Source organism: Diachasma alloeum, unplaced genomic scaffold (assembly GCF_001412515.2).
Source record: "Diachasma alloeum isolate Michigan unplaced genomic scaffold, Dall2.0 Dall_scaffold_01086, whole genome shotgun sequence".
Taxonomy (NCBI): Eukaryota; Metazoa; Arthropoda; class Insecta; order Hymenoptera; family Braconidae; genus Diachasma; species Diachasma alloeum.
Window position 1 is genome coordinate 247,859 of NW_021681197.1, and position 23,269 is coordinate 271,127.

The 23,269-nt window shown below is 38.0% G+C and overlaps 6 protein-coding genes across 22 annotated transcripts; 2 read left to right on the plus strand and 4 right to left on the minus strand.

Moving 5' to 3' along the window:
- Window positions 1-1,248: 1,248 nt before the first annotated feature.
- Window positions 1,249-3,610, minus strand: LOC107045821 (cysteine-rich protein 2-binding protein). The gene is made up of 2 exons (XM_015268199.1): window positions 2,733-3,610; window positions 1,249-2,591 (listed from the first exon to the last, which is right to left on the minus strand). The coding sequence occupies exons 1-2, from the start codon at window positions 3,490-3,492 to the stop codon at window positions 1,354-1,356; spliced, it is 1,998 nt and encodes a 665-aa protein (XP_015123685.1). The 5' UTR covers window positions 3,493-3,610; the 3' UTR covers window positions 1,249-1,353.
- A 104-nt stretch (window positions 3,611-3,714) lies between these two features.
- Window positions 3,715-22,836, plus strand: LOC107045804 (cytoplasmic dynein 1 intermediate chain). 16 transcript variants are annotated; one of them, XM_015268161.1, is made up of 11 exons: window positions 3,715-3,918; window positions 14,837-14,967; window positions 15,051-15,147; window positions 15,239-15,344; window positions 15,528-15,661; window positions 16,624-16,761; window positions 18,198-18,218; window positions 19,264-19,311; window positions 20,643-20,795; window positions 20,879-21,035; window positions 21,117-22,836. In XM_015268161.1, exons 1-11 carry the CDS (start codon window positions 3,891-3,893, stop codon window positions 22,309-22,311), a joined length of 2,208 nt encoding a protein of 735 aa, XP_015123647.1. In that variant the 5' UTR covers window positions 3,715-3,890; the 3' UTR covers window positions 22,312-22,836. The 16 variants fall into 16 exon arrangements, with proteins under 16 accessions (XP_015123647.1, XP_015123652.1, XP_015123654.1 ...); XM_015268166.1 differs by having other exon boundaries at window positions 16,702-16,761; XM_015268168.1 differs by having other exon boundaries at window positions 16,702-16,737.
- On the minus strand, window positions 4,436-7,188 carry LOC107045808 (glutamate receptor ionotropic, kainate 2). Its single transcript, XM_029126658.1, has 8 exons — window positions 7,127-7,188; window positions 6,883-7,058; window positions 6,258-6,757; window positions 5,776-6,102; window positions 5,527-5,686; window positions 5,259-5,467; window positions 4,934-5,184; window positions 4,436-4,865 (listed from the first exon to the last, which is right to left on the minus strand). The coding sequence occupies exons 2-8, from the start codon at window positions 7,046-7,048 to the stop codon at window positions 4,571-4,573; spliced, it is 1,908 nt and encodes a 635-aa protein (XP_028982491.1). The 5' UTR covers window positions 7,049-7,058; window positions 7,127-7,188; the 3' UTR covers window positions 4,436-4,570.
- On the plus strand, window positions 7,792-9,688 carry LOC107045806 (NEDD8-activating enzyme E1 catalytic subunit). Its single transcript, XM_015268178.2, has 2 exons — window positions 7,792-8,988; window positions 9,120-9,688. Exons 1-2 carry the CDS (start codon window positions 8,050-8,052, stop codon window positions 9,504-9,506), a joined length of 1,326 nt encoding a protein of 441 aa, XP_015123664.1. The 5' UTR covers window positions 7,792-8,049; the 3' UTR covers window positions 9,507-9,688.
- LOC107045807 (proliferation-associated protein 2G4) lies at window positions 9,647-12,528 on the minus strand. Its single transcript, XM_015268180.2, has 5 exons — window positions 12,398-12,528; window positions 11,424-11,658; window positions 11,190-11,352; window positions 10,557-11,132; window positions 9,647-10,450 (listed from the first exon to the last, which is right to left on the minus strand). The coding sequence occupies exons 1-5, from the start codon at window positions 12,480-12,482 to the stop codon at window positions 10,346-10,348; spliced, it is 1,164 nt and encodes a 387-aa protein (XP_015123666.1). The 5' UTR covers window positions 12,483-12,528; the 3' UTR covers window positions 9,647-10,345.
- LOC107045809 (MICOS complex subunit MIC13 homolog QIL1) lies at window positions 12,901-14,022 on the minus strand. 2 transcript variants are annotated; one of them, XM_015268183.1, is made up of 3 exons: window positions 13,856-14,022; window positions 13,629-13,743; window positions 12,901-13,334 (listed from the first exon to the last, which is right to left on the minus strand). In XM_015268183.1, the coding sequence occupies exons 1-3, from the start codon at window positions 13,867-13,869 to the stop codon at window positions 13,125-13,127; spliced, it is 339 nt and encodes a 112-aa protein (XP_015123669.1). In that variant the 5' UTR covers window positions 13,870-14,022; the 3' UTR covers window positions 12,901-13,124. The 2 variants fall into 2 exon arrangements, with proteins under 2 accessions (XP_015123669.1, XP_015123668.1); XM_015268182.1 differs by having other exon boundaries at window positions 13,629-13,788.
- Window positions 22,837-23,269: the final 433 nt, after the last annotated feature.

A 23,269-nucleotide genomic window follows, 5' to 3' on the forward strand; every position in this document is an offset into this window, starting at 1 on the left:
TAATTAATTAGCAATTTTTCAATATTAAGCATGTATGAACTTTTCTACAAGAGCATTAATTAAATAATTAATTTTTTTTTCCAACACTGAGAGCCGTTTGAAACGATTGAAAAAATTTTCGTCCAGTATTGTTAATTACTTATGCAATCATACAATCTGAAATAGTAGAGAATGGAGTGTGTCGATGACAATTGATTTTACAATAACACGTTTACAGATTCATTGTTGAGACTGTAAAGAGAGATTATATGCTCTTTATTCGGCATACGCCATAAAAATAAATATGAATAATTTTTTTTTCCTTCGTTCACGGCAAAATGAAATGTTGAGTACTTCTGACACATTACGATGAGATAAAATGAGGGAGAGATGAGGATAAAGCACAGCTTATTATCTTTATTTTCCATTAAATGTAAATTTTTTTTTTCAACTTCATGTAAAATACAATTTCAATATGTGATTTAACGAAGTATTTTTCCCCAATGCGTCGTGAGCATTAAAGTTAACCATGAACTCGTTGATTTTTCTGTTGATTATTGAAGGCTGCAGCATAATACATGATTACGATCCACACAAAAGGGAGCAATTGTTGTACCCCAAGAGAAATAATGTGGGATAGAGAAATAACAAAATGTCGATGTCAAAACTCATGTTTTGAATTTTATTATACATATGGTGGACGATACCATTTAAATGTATAGCTTCACTGTAAGCAAATATTTGTATTACTGTCTCCATTTGTTAATACCGTTATATTGCTAGCAATTTTTTTTTATAAAAACCAACAAATGTCACAAAAACTGCACAGTTTGTTAATATAATAAAGAAAAAGGTGAATTACCGATGTATTATACTTACGTTTGTTGATTCGAACTTTAGTTTTTTCGGTTGATCAATCAAATGTACTCGCCAAGTCTTCCAAACGTGCGGTAGATTATTACAATATTTTTCTTTCTAAAGATTATTCATGTTTTTGGTTGCAAATTCACGTGGAGATGGAGATCAAGCTTGTTATGGAAGGGACCACCGTAATATATGTCAACCTAAATGTGTAATAAGTAGACATTTTCGTTAAATTCAGGTGAAAAAATATGGGGACAGGTTTATTTGAGCACAGCATTGGTAATTGATCTCATTAATATCCAAGATGTTGCACTCAACAAGAAATGGAGTGCATCGTTCACTCAGTATTTCTCTAAATTTCTGTAAACCTATGACTTAATAAAAATAACTGTTAACAAGAATGGCTTGAGTTGAGGGCAAATGTGAATGAAAAAAATACCCTATTTTATTTACTGCAAAATAGCATTCATTTACAACAAAAATGATCAAATTCCTGAGTATTTGGCAGAATCATCTGCTTAATCTCAAGAATAATGCGTGCCTAGACTCCCTGGGTCCAGGTGCCATATACTTGTCATAAAAATCCTGGACAAACTCTTCAATCTTGAAGCCAAATTTCTGATAGAGGATGAGTGCAGGATTGGTAACAGAGACATGAAGAGTCACGTCCTTTCCCATGCACGTCTGTATCAAGTGATAAAGCATGAATGTTCCAATGCCACATCTCCTCCATTCAGGTCTCGTGAAGAAGAAGGAGATGTACGCCTCATTGTAGCCAACATCAGGCACGAGAATGGCAAAACCGATGACGAGTTTCTTGTAGAGAACTACACAGGTGAAGTCAGGGTACTGTAGGCACTCTGTCAAGTCGATCCCAGGCCAGAAGAACTGACTGCAGAGGCTATTCATCGCTGGAATGTGCTGTGGTCTTACGTAGCAGTAGTCAATCGTTCCCCTCACCCCAATCTCAACGTCCAAATTTCTCTTTAACGTTCGCACTTTGGCTTTCAATTCCTCCATGACTCCCAGCCACAAAGGATTACTGTCTTGATCCTGTCTTATGAAAGGCTTCAACAATCTATTGGTGTAAGGACTGTGAATAGCTGTCGGTTCTACATTCCCCTGCAACCTCAGCTCGAAATTGACACTAAAATTGTTGTTATAAAACCTGTCTATCACTCGATTCCTCTTCATCATCAGTTTCAAGTCTTGTTTATCTGACTTGAGGGAGAATCTGTCTATATCCAAAACTGTGAGATTGCAATCGTTTTTTATCTTTCTCAGGGCTAGTTTACGATAGAATCTTCTGATCGAGGGAGGTGCAGACTCCAATCTTTTTTTATTAACACTCTGGAGGAGATAACACATCTCGTAGTTGCTCATCTTCTCCTGTTTCTTCTTCATCATCAACTTGTTCTTCCGCTTCCAGGGCCACTCACGGCAATTGCTGATGGTGAATAAAGAATTGGGTGGCTCTTCCACAGTTGCACAACTGTCGCTGCTGTCCTCACACGTCATTCCGTTGTCATTCTCTCCTTCCTCTTGTTTGACTTCAGTCTGCTTGGAATTTCCAGTTTGATTGAGAATGTTGTTCATCCATTCTGGATTGAAAGAACTGAACAATTGGGAGTATTGAGTGTCGGTAGAGTATGGGGTATTTTTTGTTTGGTATTCTCTCATGAGATCTGCGAATGAGGGGGATTGCTCACTCAGGTCGACACTATCTTCAACATCTAGACCGTCAATATCTACAAAAAAAAAATTGGACAAACTTTTTGACGTTTTTCATTTTGACTTTAAATTTCGCTGAATATTACTAGAGATATTTTTATTGGAAATTCCAAAAGGTAGATAAATATATTCCCATTACAAATCTAAGCTTTTCCTACCTGGCATTTCATCGTCAGCCATCAGATAATCCGACAGCACCTCAGAAGGCTGGACATACTCCCTCGAGAACATGGAGGGGGTCTGAATCCTGGAAGACTCCCCAGTGCAGCTGTCATCCCCAATGGAGAGACTGGACTCCGACCTAGGGGGACTTACACAGAAGGCTTTGCTCCTCCCCTGGGGCTGCTTCTTCCTCTCCACAATCATTTTGCTGTTCTTGACGATGAGAACCTCCGGAGGATCGAGATCCACGAGTCTCCACCAGCCCGACTCCCCCAGCTCAGTCGTCCCAGACTTGAAAAAACCAGCACTGTAATGCGAAAGTGTCCCTGAAATCGTCCCAATCCAATTCTTCTTCCTCTTAACAGTCTTCTGGAACAAATAATCCCAGTTCCTGTCCACAAAGGTACTGATGTCTGACTTCCAGTGGAAGTAGCCTCGTTTGCTGATGCCACTGGACTTCTCTCGTAAATTGTAGAGAGTCAGAACGATTATATTGAGCCAGGACATCTTGTCCCTGGTGACAGTCTCCTCGGCGAGAGGACTGCACTCCATGCAGTACAAACTGAAGAAGACATCGCCAACGAGTGATCCAGGTACTCCACCGCGTCTCAAACATCTGACGTGAATGTGTCGGGAACACTCACCACTGCACTGGAGACTGGGATTGTGGTACGAATCACAGACTTGTGAACAGTATTTACAGGTATTGTTGGGGGTTTCGTTGGTGTCACTCTCGGTGCTGTCATTTCGTGACATTCTCACTGTTTTGTTTATTAGTTTTCAATAGGTTAGGGAAACCTCTCCCTAACAATAGGTTATCAATAGGGGGGTTGTTTTGAACCCCCCTATCACAACTCCCCTAGAGGGAGCTGTTTTCAATAGGTTAGGGGAACGGGTTCATTCGTTGGTGTCACTCTCGGTGCTGTCACGTGACATTCTCAGTGTTTTGTTTATTAGTTATAATAGGTTAGGGAACGATCGCGTGTGGTGTGGCTGGTGCATTCAGCCTGGCGGTGGTGTTTAAACGATAATTAACGTCATATAAATTCGGGGGTTTTATAAAGTCAATACACAATTTATTTGTTCTACGAGCATGAAATTTTATTCACAAGAAGACTGTGCATTCCCAAAAAACACAAAAATTATCAAGAATAATGGAAGAATTCATTTTTTCGCCTGCCGGTGAGATAATCGACACTTTTCAATTTCTTATTTAATAATTTTTCGTATTTTCCAATCAAGGAATTTAATTTTAATCTCATTGAAAACAATTTCGATAACGAAAATAACGAGAGTAATTAGGAATCCACCGACAAGGGTCAACAAGATCGGTGTAAAGCCTTCCATGTGTACATTAGGAAAGTTGGCTGTATTTTTCGGCGGTTCTGCCATGTGTCTGTGTTTGATTCGTTGTAACATTCCGCTATATTTGAACTGCCGAAGACTGAGGAGAATTTGTATAATGAATGATGTAATCTTTTTTCAATTTAGTAGTGAAGCGGTAAAACAGTTTAAATCTATGTAGTCAGAGAAGATGGAAATACTTCTCCGAAAACCTTTTTTGTAGAAGGAAATGAGAGCTAGAAAAATGTTCTTGCCGTAAATTTCGTTATCTCTCTCAGTTTATCGATGAGGAATTTCCCCCTCTTTTCGGTTGACAATAAATCGGAAAATGCATATCTCAAATCGATGGCATCTATTATTCACAGGGAATTATGTCAACAGCGGATCATCGGATTGAACGCAATAAATAATAGATGAATTTTTCCTCGGTATAAACATCGAATTTTATTGAGAGAAGAAAATTACACCCGCAGCGCAGACACGAGAAATACTAGAGAATGAAGTAAATTTCACTTTTTGCCCTATGAGAAAAACGAAAATATTTGGTTTGTTGTTGAATAACTCTTTGTTTTTCCCTCCTCTGTAACTTGTTTTGAATCCAACTGAAGAGTAGTTCGATTATGAAAATAATGAGAGTAATTAAAAAGCCACTGGCCAGTGTGAGTAAGATCGGTTTGACTCCTTCAACGTGCACTTTTGGATAATCAATTTTATTTTCACGTGGTTTTGTGAAGTACTTGTTCTTCAATCGCCGAAATACTCCGTTCAATTCAAACTGCCGGATACTAGAATTTTCGTGATAATAATTTGGGATTTTATTAATCCAAAATTGGTATTTAAAAATTTAATTTACCGATAATTGATAAATTCGAGGTATTCGCTTCGTCGTGGTGTGATCATTCCAAATGTTTCAATAGTTTTAGTATCGATGGCCGTTATTTCACAAAATATTGAGTGGGCCATAGTTTTCCTAATGGCTTCATTCGTTTCAAACGCAACTCTCTCCTGGCAAACCCGTCTAAATCCCTCAGCTAAACTAGAAGGTAGTGACTCTTCAGGTGCCATGAGAGACATCATCCTCTTCCTGAATGCGTCCTTAGAATTCTACAAAATGATTCTTCAATCGCCCATTCTTCCGGCGAAAAATATATCATTAATTTGAGGATAAAATTGTTAACCTTGTACATGTCATATTGCGCACTATTTTTCAACACGACAAGTCCATAAGTACCGTCCGAGGCAAATTCTTCCATCGTGTTGAATGGCGAATACGAAGAGAAGACAGTGAGAAAGCTGACCAACGATGCAGAGTAAACACTAGCGCTGACCACCGCTGATATGAATATAGATAGATAAACTATTCTCAAGGATATTTCATCTGGAAATCCTGTGAAAAATATTGCCCGCGTCAATGACTATTGATGAAATAATTCTATTTCACCTTACTTGACAATCCCTGTTGACAGTAAATACCCCAGACATTGGAATAGTGCTCCATGACCTGAGACAACAGATGATTTCCCCTTCTGTATCTGATGAGAGTCAAAAAGAGAGGCATTATGAGGATCAATCCAATGACAACCATCCATACATCCACAGCAAATGCCTGCAAATAAACCATTGATTGCGCTAATAGAAAAAAAAACCCCAAGCAATACGAATCAGCGAATTCGTTGGAAAAATTCATTAGTGCACCTTGAAATAGGCTTGCCATTGAACGCGAGCACCGTCGAGCTTTCTCACGTACAATCTTGACTTTCCAGAGAACATGGGTATCGTAAAATCAACCGCATTGAGTCGCGAATGAGTCATAGCCATTGGAGAAACCCCGATATCAGCTTCATTCCGATGAATCCTTCCAATAACACCGCTCCACTCTGACGTTTCTGGATTCAAACTTCCGAAACCATCTGTCGGAGTGACTTCTGATATCGTGAAATTCATTGTTGTAGATAATTCGTTGAGAATTTCCCCGAAAAATCCAGTGTACTTTCCGTTTTCTTTCCAGATATAAGCGGATCCCTGTGTTGAAAAAATTCTATTTCATTTCGATTGAAATGCATAACCAGAAATTTCTATAGAAAATGTTTAATAGAAAAAATTGTACAGAAACGTGAAATTCTCAGAATCCGTCGAAAAGTAATAGAATTTTTTCTGTAAAATTGATTACTTTTTACCTTGGCAGCAGTCACCCGTAGCTCGCGTCCCTCCAGAGACTTTCGACGGCCGTAAATAGATCCATGATTAAACCAATATCTCCCCGGATCCTCACCGATCCACCGTCCGATCTCCTTCCTCTCGGTCCGATTAACCGTTGTAGACCACCATTCATTGATAATGCCCGAGTCGCAGCACAAAACGAGTACTTCCGAGTCGAATTTCAAATTGAATAAATTTCCATGAGGATTCCGGCAATATTCACAGACATCTGCATCTGCATTTTCAGCGAAAATTATCAGCCACACGGGATAGCCCATGATAAGATCCTTAGCGATCTGCTGAAAGGTGTAAACTTCTACCATTTTATAAAATCCAATTACAACGAGAGGGCGGAAAATTCTGTCGGTGTAGGAAGCTAATCTCTCTTTGAATGTTTCAAATTTGACGGCGATCGAGGGTATCTCATCCCTAGAGAGGCTTCTAGAAATTTCATATGCTCTCGTTAGTCTTGCGAAGCCTGTAGAGAAGATTTCAAGATGAAATTTTGTCTTCTTCTTCTTTTTAACTTTCACAGAAAAAAACAGCGAATTGACTGGTTTTTTCAATGAAAGACTTTCGTACGTGTTCGTCGGAAGAACTCACGTGTCCGAGTATTGTCCGGCATTGCTATAATTATCCCTCCAGTACGATATTCCTCATAAATATCCTTAATTAGAGAACCATAATACGTCACCCGTTTTTTTGCCTTCAAAAAATTCACGGTAGACATTACAATGGAAATGTAAAGCAGGAACACAAATAAATTCATTCCTCCTGAGCTAAAAAAAGATCTCAGTGAAATACACCCACTAACAAATTAATAAAACAGGAAATTCTTGCGTCAAACCTCAATTATTTTCAGCTATAAATACCGCGAGAACGTTGATTTCGTGATACAAACTGTTCCGGGTGTATCAACTAAGAGTTCTGACGTGTTACACGTGTGTGGATTACATTGCGATAGGGTTTTAGGGGGAGAACAAGAAATCCGTACGTGTTTGCCCATTTTATTTACATTTCCGGAAACCCGCAATGACGAGAGATTATTCCGCCGTTCAGATCACTATCGCATTCCCGCAAAAAAAAAGGTATGTACAGTTTTGGATAATTATTCTTCATACAATAATTTACTTATCAAAATTTAATGTTTCCAATATATTATCTTAAAAATTGTTTTTGAGTAAAAATGAGTGGGAAATTGCTTTTTTCTTCATATAAGATAGCTATTTTTGCTAATGAATTAACAATATTCTTCCGAATATTTATTTTATATTGCAATAAAAAGGTAAGTTTATTTAGTTTTACAGAGGAATCAGCTGATAAATTCAATCATTTATTCCATAATTTACCCTTCTAAAAGAGGGGAAGGGGATATTTATTCATTTAAAGTATTCCACAACAATACTATTTCGTTCATTTGAAAAAGCTAGATTACTCAAATCGTGCAACCAATGAGAACCGAATGCTCTCCCGCTCCGCTCCACCAATCAGAACCCACAAAGAATTCGCAACAGAGAGAGATTATATCGAAACCCTGAGTAATCGCATTGTACCATTACTCTCATTTGATTTTCGGTTCTGTTGATTCTCGAGAGTCGAGATGAAGTCTGGAGAATTGTCCATGCATTCTTGACAATTATTCGCAGTCTCATCACCTCAAAAGTGCAATACACCCCCCGGGAATCTGAGGTTATATTCCCATTCCCAAATTAAGACTTCTAATCTCAAGCAGACCATTGCGAAAGATAATAATTCGTTGACAAGAGGAGAATGGGGTCCGACCACACTCACCGAAGATGGGCTCACCTTCGAAAGGTCCTGGAGCGGTCAGGGCCCTTCTGCCGGCCGGACTTTGAGCCCTCCCCAGACACCCTCCAGTTCCTCATGGAAAACTGCAAAATCCTAGTGATTGGTGCTGGTGGTCTAGGCTGTGAACTCCTGAAGAACCTGGCCCTCATGGGTTTCCGTCAGATTCACGTCATTGACATGGACACAATCGAGTTGTCTAACCTCAATCGCCAGTTCCTCTTCAGACACAAGGACTTGGGTTCTTCCAAGGCTGAGGTCGCTGCCAGGTTCATAAACTCGAGGATTCCAGGCTGCCAGGTCATCCCCCACTGCTGCATGATCCAGGACAAGGACGAGGAGTTCTATCGTCAATTTCACATCGTCGTCTGCGGTTTGGACTCGATAATAGCTAGGAGATGGATAAATGGAATGCTGATATCACTGTTGAACTATGAGGATGGCGAGCTGGATCAATCCTCTGTGATTCCCATGGTGGATGGGGGAACAGAGGGCTTCAAAGGAAATGCCAGGGTCATTCTCCCAGGGTTGACAGCCTGCATCGAGTGCACACTTGACTTGTATCCCCCACAAGTCACTTATCCACTCTGCACCATTGCCAACACCCCTAGACTCCCTGAGCATTGCGTTGAGTATGTTAAAGTCATCCAGTGGCCCAAGGAGAACCCGTTCGATGCTACTATCGATGGAGATGACCCTCAGCATATCAATTGGATCTATGAGAAGTCTCAGGAGAGAGCGACACAGTTTGGCATCAGGGGACTGACTTACAGGCTCGTCCAGGGGGTTGTCAAGAATATTATCCCTGCTGTGGCTTCAACAAATGCTACCATTGCTGCCACTTGCACTACCGAGGTTTTTAAACTGGCTACTAGCTGCAGTGCTTCTTTGAATAATTATATGGTGAGGGATATTTTGAGTGCTGATAATTTGCTGTTTTAGAGAATTAATTTGAGAGATTTTTCCCTGAAATAATTAATGAACTAATTCACTCCAAAGGAATTCTTTATATTGATAAAAATGTTTTATCTCAGGTACTGAACAACTTGGATGGGATTTACACGTACACATACGAAGCCGAGAAAAAAACAGACTGCCTGGCGTGCAGTGAAGTCCCCCGAGAGATACAAATTCGCGACAGCAACGTAAAACTCAAAGAACTGATCGATCTATTGTGTGAGCAACCCGATCTCCAGATGAAAAATCCAGGAATTGTCGTTAATGTCGAGGGAAAGAACAGAACACTGTACATGCAGACAGTCCGGAGCATCGAGGAGAAGACTCGTCCCAACTTGACGAAAACTCTCCGAGAACTGGGACTGTCTGATGGCATTGAGATCAACGTTGCTGATGTCACGACACCCAACACAATGACTCTGAAATTAAAGTTGCAGAATAATGACGTGGAGATGGCTGGATAGAGGACAATTAATGTGTGAATAAAAAATGTGTACATTTCTGTTCATACTCCGAGTAATTTCACTCAAGTCATTAAGCCTAATTTAATTATTCAACCATAACTTGAAGGGAGGTTTTCCTATTATAAACAAATAACACATTGTTCACATTGTAAATATGATTTTTTTTCATCTTTATATATCAATACTCCCACTGTTGACACTCCGGTAAATTTTTACATTTTTCAAAAAGATGTGAGACCATTTGATTACATTGTGTTATCAAACTTTAAAAATTAAAGAAAAAAAAAAAGTAAGTATTGTTTTCACCCAGAAAATGACTCGTCTAGTTATTTTTTGTTGTCAGAACATGTTTTTATTATTCAGTTTCAACTCGTCTTTCATATCCACTTGATTATCAAATTCATTAATTATATCATAATTAACAGTGATTATTTTTAAACCGCTGAATCAACAAGAGATACTGAGAGGCAGTAAAAAAAATGAAAAGAAAATGAAGAAATAACGAATGTCCACGTGATGTGAGAGAATGCAACCCAGCCTCGTGATACGTTGCCACGCATTTTAAAACAACAAATGAAGATTATAATTTTTATAATTATTTTCTTTATTATCATCAACGTAATTTTTATAGTGGCAGTGAAACCAGTGTCTGCTGCTGCCACAGGGAATTTGTTCTTCATATCTGCGTGACGGATTCTACGAGAAAGCATCGCACACTCCGTATTTATCATTGGATTTGATTCATGATTCATCACTTCATATTCATCAGCTGGAGGAGAAAGAGTGCACGATCAAGTCATGGGGCGTGTACATTCGATTGATTAAAAAAATTGATCCTGTTAAGCCTTGGCATCTACCTCCATTGCTACTTCCCCCAGGGCCTTCTCGGCCTTCTTTTTCTTTTTCTTTGCGGACTTGGGGTTTGCCGAGGAGTTGAGAAGAGTCTGAAAATAATTTAATTATTGTTTGCTTTTCATCTATTCATTATTGATAGTTATTTTACTATTGAGAATGGATTTTAAAAGTTTGTATAAATAATAAAAAAATTACCTTCAACTCTTGATCGTCTACAACGCAATCCGACTGGAATGAGTCAATTTCAAATGGTAAACCAGTGATTTTATGTGGTCCATTTGGCATCAGTAATACTGTAAATTTAAACTGTGCCACATGTTCGCTAGATTTTTCATAAAGCACTTGGAATGGCTCAATGAGTCGATGATTGACACACTCAACAACCGCCATTTTGGCTTTCTTCTCGTCCTCAAAGGTGCGTAGATTGAAGGGCATGAGGCCATGCTTGTGAGTGACTTCGGAGTAGAACATACGTGATGCCTTGAGTTTCAACTGATACGTCTCGTCAGTTTTTTTGTATATTGTGACCCGAGTGTCCTGCTCGCGTCCAACTCCCTCACCAGTGCTCACCAGCACGTCCATTGCGTACACCTCATGAGTCTCCAGGGTGTACTTCTCATGCTCCTTCTTCTGTGCGTCGTTTGGATTCTGAATAATTGTCTTTTCACCGTCGATTTTGAATTGTTTAAGTTGGTGAGACAACATTCCCTCGATTGGCTTGCACTTGTAGGCACCACAAATTTTTTCAACTGTACTGGTTATTGAGTACGTCTGCAATTGAATGACAATTATTATATTATAAATAAAAGCAAAAAAAATTCTTCGTACCTCAGTTCCAGGCTTTAATAGCCTGAGAGCCGCCTGCGAGGCAAAATGAGCTGCAAGAGCAACATCAGCCTTTCTCCCAGTGACTTTTTTATCCGGTGACGAGCCGATAACAATTGTGTGTGCCACAACTGCGATAAAGCCGTCTACGTGTGCTCCAAGATCACTAGACCCCCAAAATTCCATCATTTTTTCATTAAAAAGGATCAATTAATGATTTAAACATGATTAACTTACACTTTCACCATGTCGTCCTCCTTCAGAATGAGATCGGGCTCACTGGCGATTGGTGAGAAGTGGCAAATACAGTTGTTAACAGATATGCACGTAGGGAATGCAATACCCTTCTTCAAATCTTTCTCCTTCTTGAAGACTTTACTGGTTGCCTCCAGCAACAATTTGTCACCGAATTCACATGTTTCTCTCACTGATGCACCCGCCACACACTTCTCCAGGACTTGTTTGAGGGCCTCTGCAAAATTATAAATTAATGGAATCGAAATAAATTGCATTAAAAAATGGAATATCTCCAGGGTGTTGTTTTATTTAAATAATCATTCGCTTTCTACTCCAAAAAATATCTAAAATTATTGATTTTTATTATATTTTTAGATCAGATCACCGAAATCCAAGTGAATGAAATTAATTTTATCTGCATTGTGTGAGATTTTTTGTTGTGATGGAAGGGATTTTGGTCCATATATAAATCAAGAAGAACCCACATAAATTATTAGATAAAAGGAAAGTTAAATTGAGTATTTAATTTCATCTTTGGACTATTCTTTGTAATGTAGCAATGAAAATGGTGAAAAAATATGATTTCACAATCTCCTCATCTCTCAAATGCATACGATCAGCTAATAAATGAGTTGTTTTCTACTACAGCAATGGCAAACGCGGCTTGAGACAATGATGAAAAATATCACAATCGAGTAGAAGACGTGAGAAAATAAATCCCCAAATTTTCATGAATATTTTTATCATTGAAAAAAAAACAGGAATTATGGGGTGAGGAGAGGCTGGGGAAGGATCCGATGGAGACAGTTAAATTGAAAATTTTGGAACGCCAGCCCACATGGTTGACCGGCATTGGCGGGCCACATTCCATATGGCTGTGTACAAACTTCTCCCTCGATCCAAGCCCAGTGAAGGATAACCAGATAATTTCGGAATGAAAATGATCCTGGAAATTTTTTATTTCATATTCTTACGGTTTACGAGGTCTCCAGCCATCTTATACTTGGTAACAACCAAGTCTTCAGCGATGGTCTTCTCACTTTCGTCTTTGTCCGCCATGATTTCTAGCACAACTAACCACCAAATGGTATAATGGTCACGTGACCCACCGTCTTCCTTTTCCTGTGTTAGAAATCGCGCCCCGGGAGTTTACGCCGCCAACTCGTGGACGCTGTGTGAACTTTCAACATCAACTTCACCCTTCAATTTTTTTTTAGACAGAGAAAAAATGATAAACTTGCAAAAAAAATGGTTTGTTTCTTCCAGTTTGAAAGGAAATTTCTACTTTAATTCATTTAGAGTTTGTTTGCCTCTTTAAATATCCAATTTCATCAATCACTTTTCATATAAATTTTTAGGGACTTAAATTTTCTTCAAAACAAATTTTCTCAATTTTGAGATTAATCGAGAGATCTCTGAAGCAAACAATTGTAATAAATTAATTAATAATCACACGATGAACCAATGACTATCTGAATGTTGTTCTCATAGACATGATTTATTTCACCTCATTAATTTACAAACACTATTGACAATTTCACTTCCTAATCACCAGTAGTGGCCGATAACCCACAAAACCGACGTTCAATCGAAAAAAATGTTCAAGATTCCGAACATTCCATTTCGATTGACTAGTTCCTATGGTTTCTCACCTCTTTGGAAGTAGGAAAAAACTATAATTTACAGTACATGAACATGTTCTCATGGGGATTTAGCCTGTGCTGGTCCTTGATCTCCTCCTTTTATGCTCTCGACCGAGCCTTTGATAGCTGGCAATGACATTAGCGAGTCAATGCCATTTGACATGTGGGTTGGCAATTCAGATAGGAATTTGAAGCTTGTTTTCACACCCTTGTTCCATACCCCTCGGGTACAACCGATCATTACTGTTGCACTTGGTACTGTTGCTATCTAGAAAAATTAATCAGTAATAATCATTCAGATCCAATTAGTAAATAGTAAAACATCAATCGAGAGAATTATTTACAGAAGACTTGTTACTATTATTATTCCTTAGTTATGGAGTTTTAATAATTATTATAATTTTGAAAAATTAACTCGTTGAATTGTTATTGAAATGGTATGCTTTTAATAGAATGATTTTTTGAAGTATCAATAAAGAATGTTGCTTAAAATTTTAATGAGTCTTTTGAAGAAATGAAAAAATGTCAATTTATAAAAAAAAAAGATGTAAATTATTCTCACCCCAGTAGTAATTTCTGGACTGACATACTCCTTAACATAAGGTGTAATCTTATTATAAATCCTCTGGTAGAATTCGATGCTGTCCTCAGCTGAGGACCACAAACCCTCCTGGACACTGTAATAAACAAATCCACCAGCTAAACTGGATTTCACTGCAAACCTAAATGACAGCAAACCGATAAAAATCACCAAAAAAAACTCAATACTCACAGAATCCACGTACTTACCGAATAATTCCCATGATTAATTGATCCCTAATATCACTAATTACTATTACTTCTAATAGAATACCTCAGCAACACGACTAGTAGCTTATTATAATAAACATAAATAATTATGTAAATGCAAAAAATTCATCGACATCTGAAACAAAACCTCAAAAACCTTAATCAGCGCCAACTTCAGATAGTCAAAATGGAATTGAAATTCCTCTCATTATTTCATTAAAAAGTCTTTTGATCATGAAAAATTAATTAAAATTTTTTACGGACAATTTAATGGTGTTTTTTTTCGATAAAATGAAGAATAAAAGAGGGAAATAATGATTAAGTTGAGTCTGGTGGTGTTGAATGCGCCATTCGTAAAAAATGGAATCGTCTGTCGGGCGTATCGTGTGAGATTTGACGTCTCCCGTTCTCGTTGTATTTGTCTGCAGTGATATTTTCGTCAAAGTGTTCGTCCTTCATGTTTTCAAGCTTCTAATTTATTTCTAAAAGGTAATTTTTTATTCACACATCCCTCGAGTGAAATTCTCTTGGAATAAAATACAAATGACAAATGGAGAATTTTTCTGCAGTCATATATGGTACATTATCCGTTAGATTTAGTCATCGAAGAGTTCATGAATTTCGCATATTTACGAGTTGATCGACGAAAATTTTTTCACGAGGGACATTCGATATTGTCAGGCTTGCTAATTCTTTTGTTGTTGTGTTGTGAAGGTGGGATGGGATAGCTATAGTCATATGGGTTTGAACTGGATCAATAAGTCCATGATATCCTATAGCTTGTGTAGTGTAAATGTCACCGGTGTGCATTACAAAAACTATCATATTTCTCAACTTCTTGAGTCATTCAGATGATTTTTTTGCAATTGATAAATCAATTTCATCCCTCCATTCCATTTACAAATAGCTCAAACTCTTGCCATTTTGCCATCAATTCCATTGAGAATACATCTCAAAAACTATTTACAATTAATTTTTCAGTCTCTGTGCGTAAAAAACCTGAACAAGTCATGATGTCCGATCGAAAGGCTGAGTTGGAGAGGAAGAAGGCCAAACTGCAGGCCATTAGGGAGGAGAAGGAACGACGTAGAAGGGAGAAAGAGCAGAAAGATGCAAGTGTTGCAGGCTTCAATAAATCAGCCCTCATTTTTCCAGTATAAAGACTTGTCAATGTGATAGTTTCACTGGGTTTTAGGTGGAGGAGGCGACAGTAAGGGCAGCTGGAACTGACAAAGATCATCGAAAGGAACTGGATGCTATGCTGTCTTCGCTCGGAGTAGCTCCTGTCTCCGGTATGAAAATTATAAAATATTAATTCAAAGAATTTTATTCCATCGACCTTGAAACTCAATTGATATCTATTTCTTCTTCATTCTGATTTAGATGTTTTATCTAGTCTCTCGAGTATGAATTCTCTTGCATCAGATGTGAGTAATAATGTCACCCCTGATGCCAGTATGCAACCATCGAGTATAACTTCAGCACAAAGGTAAGAAAATCATTTTTCCATTAATGGAAAATACTCCAGTTTTTGATATAAAAATTCATAAATAACAGATGTATGCATTTTTATCGTTGATAATTAAACTCATTTAATTGACATTAACATCTCACCCAAGACTGTCGTGGATGAAAAGTAATGGAAAATAATTTCTAATCATTTTTCATACAGTAGTTCAGCAAAGAAAAAATCAAATCGTGAATTAACAGTCGTCTCAGTGGCCCACACAAACATTCCCCCAAAAGAGCCAGTGGTGTACAGTAAGCAGACCCAAACAGCCCAAACAGCCCAAACATCGCACGACGGTGAGTCATATTTTCACAAAAACCTACCACCTATTTTAAATAAATAAATAAATCACTCTATCGTGATAACGATAAATCATCGATGAATGTTAACAGAGTGAGTTAACCATGACACGATGTTAGTCATAAGCTAACTCTTCCTTGGAACAAATATTTCGGTTAATCTAAAAAATTAATCCTCTGATTTAATTTTATTCAATTATTTCCTCTTTCGTTCGAACATTTTATGTTATTTATTCATCAATTTCTGGCGAGGAAACTTACATATTCACACGTGAATAATTTTAACTAGCTCGTTTACGAAAAATCGTGGCTTTTAATTTGTGCACCGAATAAATTTCAGTGCACTCTGATTTACTATCATTTAATTTAATTTCATTGAATCTCGTGGGTTTCATTCGTTCATTGGACTCGTTCGTCATTCATGGAGTCACAATACCTCATCCAAAAGTTTCTTTACCATTTGTTTTCATTAATAAATCATTGCATGATCTCAAAAAAGTTGATTTTCATCAATTTTTCTTTAGTTCGTCATTCATTTTTCTCTGTGATTTCGTTTAGTGGGGCCTGTGGATTGTATTTTGACTAGAATAAGGAGATGATATTATTTTTGAACATGTGTCATGAATCATCATAAAAAAATTAACAAATCATTTATACTTTGAGTATAATCATCTCCTTCTTCATCTCAATTACGGAAATTACACTCTAATTTGAGGAAAACACGTGGTGTTTGAGACATAACCCCCCCCTCCCCCCCCAACCGCAATTTTAGTCGGTGAACCTTCCCGAACATGAAATTTTCAACATTCCAATGCTTAATTATAATTTCCATACCTCTTCTACCTGCTTAATTTTAAATCTAATGGATGAAACAATCCGACTGATATTGCGGTTATTTTCTAACAATGGCCCTGGTGTGGTAATAATGGAAAAACAAAAATAAAAAATAATAAATAAAGGACTGTCCGCCTCCTCTTCCGCAAACACCATCTACTCCTACTGTACGACAACGTCACCAACTCACTCTTGCTCCGCAGGCTACTTTGAGACTGACTGGTGGCGTCCCAGGAAAGGTGGGTCTGCACCAAACTACCTATGTATGTTTTGTCTAATTTTTTTTGTTCTTAAATATCCTCTCGTTAACTGTTTATCGGTAGATATGAAAGAGAGAGTTTTTGAGGGATGTGGAGGATCATAAAAGCAAATTTGCTATTGCTTACATGCTTTTAATTATTTATCCACTCATTCTGGATGGTTATCCTTTGCTGCAGCAGCTCTTTATTATCTCAATAAACTCATTTTAATACCAGAATTAGTTGGATAATTACAAATGCTTACATCTTACTCCACACTTTTCAAGAAATTATTGACAATTGTATGTGAGAGACGAGAACAACTTTTGGAGCTTGCACACCTTGAGCTTGTCCTAGTCGAGCTGAAAATAGATTTCTAAAAACTAGAGATTTTAATGGGAATGGTACTAACACAGGGATTTGTCTGATTAACAAATTATCCTCACTAATACCGATTAATCGTCACTTGACTTGATAACTAATTGATTCCGAACAACTTGGAGAAACGTTTATCACTTGTTGATATGCAAAACCAGTAACAAATGATAGTGAAATATTGTAGAGAGACTTTAGGGGGGTGGGCATAAGTGTGACAAGGCATGGTATAAACTATTCACCTGAGAATATGGATATTTTTCGATATTGATGAGAGTTGAGACTCTTGTGAGGATAAAATTTATTACTTTAGGATTTAAGAGGTTTCAGGGGTAAAAAAAAACTACGCAAATGCCGAGAAAACTTGGACCCATTAATTGTCAGCTAAAAGAGACGAAAAAATGTGAAAAACAGCCGGGAAAATTTGTTCATTCTCCAGAAATTGAATGAAACGCGTTAAAAAGTATCTTATGAGGACAAATAATTCATTTATGAAATGCTAAAAAATGTGAGGTGCTTCCACTTGACATTTTCAAACCTTTGTCAACTCGTGTTCTATCCAGTTCCTCAAGAATGAACAATTTTTTTGAGCCATCTTTTATATTTTTCCATCCACTTTTGGCTGAAAATTCATCTCGCAAAGTTTTTTTTTGCACTTTACTAGTTTTTTCTCAACATCCCGAGGGCTCACAAAGTTTGAACAATGCACGACGCACTGCATTTTATTTATGCGTAGAATACTATAGCTATGAATATGTATGTTTCCTCTAACGCGCAGTAAAAAAAAAATCTTGTACACGATTAATTAAGAATCACACCTAACTACATTCAGTGTATGTGAAGAACACGTAGACTTTTTCTTTTACTTGAAAAACAAAACGAATGAAGAGAAGAGACAGAGCAATCGAGTATGAACCACTAATATTAATATTTTTCGTAATTACATGCTTGAAAAAATGCCGCAAAAGTCATGCCCTGAGTGTAGGGAGGTATCTTCAAATTAGCTGAGATATTTTCATTTATTTACTCTGGAGATGAAAAAAACAACTAAGTGACTATTTTTTCCTCTTTTCCCCTCCCCTCAGCTCATGCATTCGACTATTACGGTAAGTTATGATTTCCCTTGGTTTGTATTGAGTTTAAACACGTTATATATTAGTAGGACCGATCGTCAATGGTGCGAACAACGAAATCCATGAAGAATAAAAAACAATAGGATCAAGTTATCGCTGAAACTTTGGGATAAAATCTCACTCTCCACCCGGTGGAATAATTGCTATCGCCTACTGTTCTCTCGCTCTCTCTCTCTCGCCCTTATCTCCCCAACGAAATTAATATCAAAATGTCAAGACGAAATGAGTAAATTTCTATTTTTCTCAATCTTTTGTCCAATATCTTAAAATCTAAAGGAGATGTTGAGCGAAAATTGACGTTGAAATGAAAATTCATTCAGTTCGTTTTGTCAACTTTCTATTGAAATAAAGACAGTGCACGAATTTCAAAATCCTTGGGGTCAACTTTGGTTGCACGATCTGTCAGAACTGATTGAATATTAATGAAGAAAAGGGAACAATGAAATATTGCATGCAATGAAATTGCAGCAGGGGATAAATAAATAATCGAATAAATCTTGTCACAACTTAACGCACCTTCCAGAGTTCTCCAAATGATATTCACGTTCATTGTAAGCTCAATTCTAGACTCAATTGATATATTTGAAGGTGTTCAATTAATCCATAATCCAAAGTAACAATTGTGCAATAATGAACTAATGCAGTGAAAGGTGCCGAAATTAACATTTAACGTTTGTCTGAGATATCTTGAATTTTTCATTCACAAAAAGAGGTATTCTGACTACTGTGAATTGTTTATTCTAACGAACAAGCAGACTTGCTTAACACTGATTATGTATGTACAACTAGAGACTGATTTAATTAATTAAAATAACAAAACAGCAACAGGCCAGAGTGCATAATTGCATGTAATTAGATTATTAAACAACAAAACTCACTGAATAACTGACGAAACGCTTCAGACTCCATTGAATTATTATTGACCCTGAGTACGTCAATGATTATTCATCGAGAATATTGAAACGTAAACGTGAAAAGGATACGAAATTGATTGACATTTTCTTTTCCCTCCTTCAAGACGAGTACAATCTAAATCCTGGTTTAGAGTGGGAGGACGAATTCACAGGTAGGTGATCAACTCTGAGAAGGTGAACCCTAAATTTACAATGTTACTATATATTTTTTGTTGTCACGAGCATCCTCCAAAGCTTCACTTTATCCACACGTTCACTACGAGCCTGACAGTTGATTTTTGTTGTTCTTGTTTTTTTTTCCATTTTATTTTCAGTTGAAATTAGTCATTCACATTAGTCATTCGCATTTAATTTTTTTCTACATGTAAAGGACTTCAGGCTCCGTAAAATCACTGAAAATATGCTCGTTGAGGATCATGAAAAGGCTTCTAAGTGCTCTTGCAACCCGTAATTAATTTTGCACACGGAGAAGTAATTGAAAATTCTGCCATGCGTACACCTTACGCTGGCCCGTTCGACTTACCTGTGAATTTATCAGGGTGCACCTATTCGACTCGCATGACTGTATTATTTTTCATTGAGTTCCTTTGTCTGTCAGACTTTTTTTATTTTTCCATTTCCTCATTGTGCATGAGACTCAGGAAGTTGCGTTTCATATATTCATATTTATTACATTATTATTTCCGAGATGAAGGTGAAGCTGGCGGAATATTCGACGGTAAAAAAATCAATTTACGGCATTTATGAGGCTTTTTACGGCTTTTTATTTAAACTCAACAATGATTATTATTATTGTGATTAGACTCAAGCGCTTTTTTGTTAAATTCAGCAAAAATTATACCTTGTTTCGAGGGTAAAAAATTGTTTTTTTAAAATACCAATTGATAGAGATAAAAACGAACAATATATTTCCTAAAAGTTTTTTGATACTATTTTTTAACATGTTTCTATAATCATTGTTTCGTTTTTAATGAAGACGTTGTTGAACAAAAAAAACAGTAAGAGCATCAGCGCGAGAAGTAGAAGTTGCTCATCAAATTTTAAATTATGTGTACACCTCAATTTGATTGAGCCTAAATCAAATGTTCCGCCACTTTGAGCTTCATATTTCCACGTGTCATCGAGACATTGAGTTGAAGCATGTCAGGAGGGTGGAGAGACATCGACGATAATGTTGAATTACATTTTTATCGCGTAACTAATGCCCATTGCATGCCACTATTTTTTATTTTACCATTGTTATTCGGAGCAGCATGTAAATTGAGCGCTCTAGATTTAGTGCAGTAGAGCCAGTCGATTAGGAGAAATTACTCTGAATCCTTTGAGGATAGATTTGAATATTGGCACCGGCGAAAAAAAAAACATATCTATATGTATATCTCTCTCTCTCTCTCGAGAACGTGAAGAATATTGAGTAGAATTAGGGAATAGATATTCGGGACTAGCTTATTCACCACAGTTTTGACATATGATGATGGCCAAGCCGAGGATGAGGAGAACAGTCTTCCTCACATGGATGGTTTCCAAAGTAAGCTACCACCGGGTATTCTACCTCATGGGCTGCCACAGGTGAAAGAGGTCCAGCCGGCAGTCACTCAGGTCGAACAGCAGTCAAAGGAGGAGAAGCCCAAAGAAGGTAATAGAAAAATCCACAGAAATCGATTGGCAGCAAAGAATCCACTAAATTGAATTTGTTGTTTTTTTTTCGACTGATTGCAGTCCGGGAATTGAGCGAAGAAGAGAAACAAATGCTGATTCTCTCCGAGGACTTTCAAAAATTCCTGGACAGAACTAGTAGAATTGTTGAAAGGGCATTAGCTGAATCTGTCGATATTTATGCCGACTACACTGGAACGTTGGATGGAGATGAAGGAATGTAAGTGAATATTCCATTTTTTTCCACACCGACGAATAATAAATAAGCTAAACTCATTCTTAATTGTTTTTCGTCTGAAAGGGACGAAAAGAGCCATCAGCGGCTGTGGCTTAACCGTTCATTCTATGACGAGCGTTGGTCCCGCAACCGTTGCGTGACCTCTCTCGACTGGTCACCCCAGTTCCCCGAGCTTCTAGCAGCCTCCTATCACCACAACGACGATGCCCCCAACGACCCAGACGGCATCTGCCTCATCTGGAACACAAAATTCAAGAAAACGACCCCTGAATTCATCTTCCACTGTCAGTCGCCAGTGATGTCGACAACATTCGCTCGTTTCCACCCGAATTTAATTCTCGGCGGTACGTACGCAGGGCAGATAGTCCTCTGGGACAACCGCGTCCAGAAACGCACGCCAATCCAACGAACTCCCCTGTCAGCGAGTGCTCACACGCACCCAGTCTACTGTCTCAATGTCGTGGGAACTCAGAACGCCCACAATCTCATAAGCATCTCGACAGACGGCAAAATGTGCTCCTGGAGTCTGGACATGCTCTCTCAACCCCAGGAGACCCTGGACCTCCAGGCGAAGCAGTCAAAGCCAATTGCTGTCACGTGTCTGGCATTTCCTCATGGAGACGTGAATAATTTCGTAGTCGGAAGTGAGGATGGCACTGTTTACTCGGCATGTCGTCATGGCATTCGAGCTGGTGTCACTGAGACTTACGAGGGTCACCAGGGCCCAGTTACCTCGGTCAGTGCTCATGCCGTCCAAGGGGGCATCGACTTCTCCCACTTGTTCCTCACCTCCTCCATCGACTGGACTATTAAGCTCTGGAGTCTCAAAGAGAACAAAGCCCTGCATTCTTTTGAGCACAATGGTGATTATGTTTACGATGTCGCCTGGTCACCGACGCATCCCTCACTTTTCGCAGCTGTTGATGATTCAGGGCATCTGGATCTGTGGAATTTGAATCAGGATACTGAGGTGCCAACAGCCAGTGTCGTTGTCGATGGGGCTCCAGCGCTGAATCGAGTCTCTTGGACACCCAGTGGGCTACATGTCACCGTTGGAGATGACTCTGGCAAGATTTGGGTCTACGATGTCGCTGAGAATCTCGCTCATCCACGGGGGGACGAGTGGAACAAGTTCCTCTACACGCAGCAGGATTTGAAGAATAATAAAGCCGATGAGGAACTCGATAAACTCAATTTGAGTTCTGGGCCCTCGAGTCTCACCTCCATGTCATCAATTTCTTCAGTGCCTATCAGATAAATTGACCGATTGTTATTTCAAGTGAGTTTTTACTGGTTTCCCCGGTTTCTAGCGCAATTCTCATTCCTCGGGGATTATTCGAGCCTGCCGGCAGTATTAGTTTCATCCTCCTTTCAAGATTTCTGTCAAGGTCTTGAGTTTTTATGAATTTGTCGAGCCGGTTTTTGCATCTGTTTTCAATCTTTTGTTGATTATTCGTTTGGAAAATGTGAGAAGAATATGAATAATTTTTTATGCTTATTGTGTAAATAATTGAGATTATATTGAATTAAAATTGTCTTTTTTACTCGCTAGCACTGCATGATCGAGGTTTCACAAAATATTCGCAACTATAAATAATTGTAAAATAGATTTTAAATTTGAAAAGAAGCTAAACCGTTGAACCCAAATGTTTGTGAGAGTATCCCTGATATAAAATATTACTCATCCCCAGTCTTATGTTCAACTCCATGTTTATTTATTAATCAGAAATGTCCATGTAAAAAAATGTAAAAGCCTCAAAATAATAAACTCTTTAATGCAGTATTTTTCCTCGCATTTCTATTTTACCGCAACCACAACTAGAAAGTCCACGATGACCATAGCAGCGTAAATAGCATGCCAAGGAAACAACTCCCAAAAAAATACTACATTACCCCTGGCTACGAAGAAACTCATTCAAATTTAACAATAATTACAATAAAAGAGAAATGATATTCTTCCATTATGAGTCAATTTCTGTCGAGTGAAATTCCAGTGATATCACATTTTTTAATGACCGCATGACGTCACCGCCTCTGGAGAAAGACCCGTCGAACTCGTCACATTCAAATAAATCGATAGGCTATTCAACTATATTCTATTTCCTCCATTCTTATTTGTGATTCACGGATCAATGGTCATTTTGGCCGTAACAATCCAAATTAATCGTGCATATCAAGGAAAATGAAAGGAAATGGCATTGCCAATGGAATAAAAG